At 31.2% G+C, this 3056-nt stretch overlaps 1 protein-coding gene across 1 annotated transcript; it reads right to left on the bottom strand.

Moving 5' to 3' along the window:
• Positions 1-760: 760 nt before the first annotated feature.
• LOC108916161 (TATA-box-binding protein) lies at positions 761-1749 on the bottom strand. The gene is made up of 2 exons (XM_018722370.1): positions 1742-1749; positions 761-1689 (listed from the first exon to the last, which is right to left on the bottom strand). Exons 1-2 carry the CDS (start codon positions 1747-1749, stop codon positions 1170-1172), a joined length of 528 nt encoding a protein of 175 aa, XP_018577886.1. The 3' UTR covers positions 761-1169.
• Between the last annotated feature and the right edge of the window lie 1307 nt (positions 1750-3056).

Below are 3056 nucleotides of genomic sequence, written 5' to 3'. Positions count from 1 at the left end.
CTCACGAATTATTTACCTATCCCAATTAATTTTTGCTTTACTGTCTTCATTTATACTTTGCCAAATGTGATATGAAATTTTACTACTTTCTTCCATTGCTTTAAAAAGATATATTGGAATAAAAAAAGGGCTGTTTTCTACCATTTTTCGGTATAATTTAGGCAACCAGAAATGCATCAGTTTCCATCCTTAATCTATAAATTTCGTATTGTCTTATTTCCTAACTCGCGAGCTAAAAGTTAAAAATTTTGAACAGTAATGACAAATGCTAATTATATATTTCAGTGTTTCCTAAAATATTACAATGTTAGAAATAGTTAATTATGATGACCCCCCTTCTACGCCAATGAGTATTCGGGTAAATTGGGAAACTTTAGCTGCTAGATTTGGCTGCTGTTTTCACACTGGTCCTCTAGCTGACATATTTCGAAATGTTTGTGAACACGAACGTTTCGATGGGGTAGAATTTTTTTTTCAGCATAAAGTTGAACATTCTACTCTAAATATTTAAATAATAATATTTTACGACCCCCTATACGGGCAACCAAAGAAAAACGAGGGTAGTTTTGAGTTGCTTATGGGTTCCTCTAGCTGACGTATTTCGAAATTTTTGTGAACACAAACATTTAGATGACGTAGAATTTTTTTTGGCATAAAGTTGAAAATTCTCTAACATTTTTAAATAATAATTTTTTACCACCACTTAGACGGACAGACAGAGGTTCTGAGTTAGTTATAGGTTTCCCTAGTCCTTCTATTTTTATATAAAATGTACTATAAATTTCCGGCCACAATTCGGTGATATAAGCTCCTCCATCCCAAAGATGATTTCCCGCACGCCATAAACCGACGTTGGGGAAACCGTGGATAACATCACACAAACATCTTTTTACACCCTGCACATGTCCACTGTCTTTATTTGTCAAATATTAAAAAAGCTTTAGATAAAACTTCCGAGTCTGGAATTCTACAAAATTCAATTATACTATTCAATTCTACAAATTTGAATATGGTAAAAACAATTTTGAAATACTAAATATAAATGTTTTTTGCCAGCCCTGCAACTTACCAAAAAATCTCTGCTATATTATTATTTGTATTAATAATACAATCGGTAGTAAAGTAAACTAAAATGTAAACAAATTTACTGCATTATACATATTAAAAATTTATTGTTTTTTAAAACTTTTTAGGATAGGATAAATATTATCAAAAGCCTCATATATCTCCTGTCTCACTTTAGCACCAGTTAAGACCACTTTGCCAGATACAAAAATTAACAGTACAATTCTAGGTTTCACCATACGATAAATCAGTCCTGGAAATAGTTCAGGCTCATATGAACTAAAGGAACTATGGGTCAGTACTAACCCCTCTAATCTAATTGGAAACTTAACATCACAACTTCCCACCATATTCTGTATTTTAAAATCGAGGAATTTGGCAGGAAATCCAAGTTTCTGAATAATTCTGGCATACTTTCTTGCTGCTAATCTTGAGTCTTCTTCACTCTTTGCACCCGTGCATACCATTTTACCAGAAGAAAATATTAAAGCAGTTGTTCGAGGTTCTCGGATACGCATTATAACAGCAGCAAAACGTTTCGGGTTATATTCAGCATTACGGGCATGAAGAGCAATTTTCTTTAAATCCAACTTGCAATATAAGTTGACCGTAGAAACGATATTTCTAAAAAAAAAGTTATAATCAGAATGTAATCGGTTATTTTCCACATACATACATAAACATGTTACCATTTCAAAAAATTAAATAAAAAATCAAATTTAGGTGGTGGATTCAGCAGGGCTTGTTTCTAGTGAACTGTATTTGTTGTGACGTATACCCGGGAATACTAACACTGTTATTGAACTATACACAACTTTATTACCACTGTAATATTTGAATATTGGTTTTAAGGGGTCGATTTAGTATGTATATTTTTACAGTGTAACAGAGCTTCAGATAACATAATTGAATATTATTATATATCAATGTATTCGCAATGGTTCCCGCTAGTGAGTGAAATAAATTTCAATGCTCATGAGAACAGAAGAATAATTTAAATAAATGCCAAAGTGCCTCAATTTTAACCATACTGTTAGTCTGTCAATATATTGCATTTACGATGGAACTAGGTCAGGCACAATAACCAAACTACACACCACAATAAACAAACATTTTACACACGACTCCATTTTTATTATGTATAATATAAACCAGAATTATCGCGATTCTAACATATTCTAACTATAATTAGTTTGTATACTCTCTCACAGGTGTCGCTACCCTTGAAAATGAAAACACAAAGTTGGTTTATTATAAAATGCGTTCTAAAATAAAGCATAATGTGTAAAAGTACCTAAGTAATAAGATTTTGTAAAGCTTAAGTAGTAGGTACGAAAATATAACGCATAAAAAACCAATAATATGTACTAATTTTTCTTTATTAAGAGTAAAGATTAAATTTTACGTACAGGGTGCCCCACATAAAATTGTTATTTATGTTCAAGCCTTGGTAGCTTCAAAATAAATTTACAGCTTAAAAATTAGTCTGGCTCAGGTAGATTTCTTTTTCAATCTACAAATCAGTAGCTACTTACCGATAAGAAGGAAACCACTGGATATTTAATGAAAAAAAGTGACGACAAAAAAAGTAATTTATTCTTGAATGTGAATATAACTAACACGATGTTAATTTTATATTGTCTTAACAATCACTTTTGCTTATTTTTAGTCACTTAGTGTAATACAAAAAAAACATTGAGTTTAAATGTTAATTTTTTTAATTTCTTTTTTGGGTTTCCATTAGGTATACAAGCCGGGTCTTTACATTTCCTTTTTTGCCTTCTTAAAATGAACTAAATGCAAATATGAGAATACAGTGATATTTCATTACAAAATATATAAGTTTGCTGTGGCGGGGAATTCCAGAACAAAATATTTTTCAAATATGCTCCTTATGTCCTATCGCGTTGCAAAATACAGGGTGTTTTTGAATGGAGTAGCATAAATGATACCAGTGAATCTACATTTCAAAAGAACACGATCTGCAAAAA

Source organism: Anoplophora glabripennis, unplaced genomic scaffold (assembly GCF_000390285.2).
Source record: "Anoplophora glabripennis isolate ALB-LARVAE unplaced genomic scaffold, Agla_2.0 scaffold2469, whole genome shotgun sequence".
NCBI classification, from domain to species: Eukaryota; Metazoa; Arthropoda; class Insecta; order Coleoptera; family Cerambycidae; genus Anoplophora; species Anoplophora glabripennis.
The sequence above is the reverse complement of the archived record's forward strand: the minus strand, read 5'-3'. Positions and strand labels throughout refer to the sequence as shown.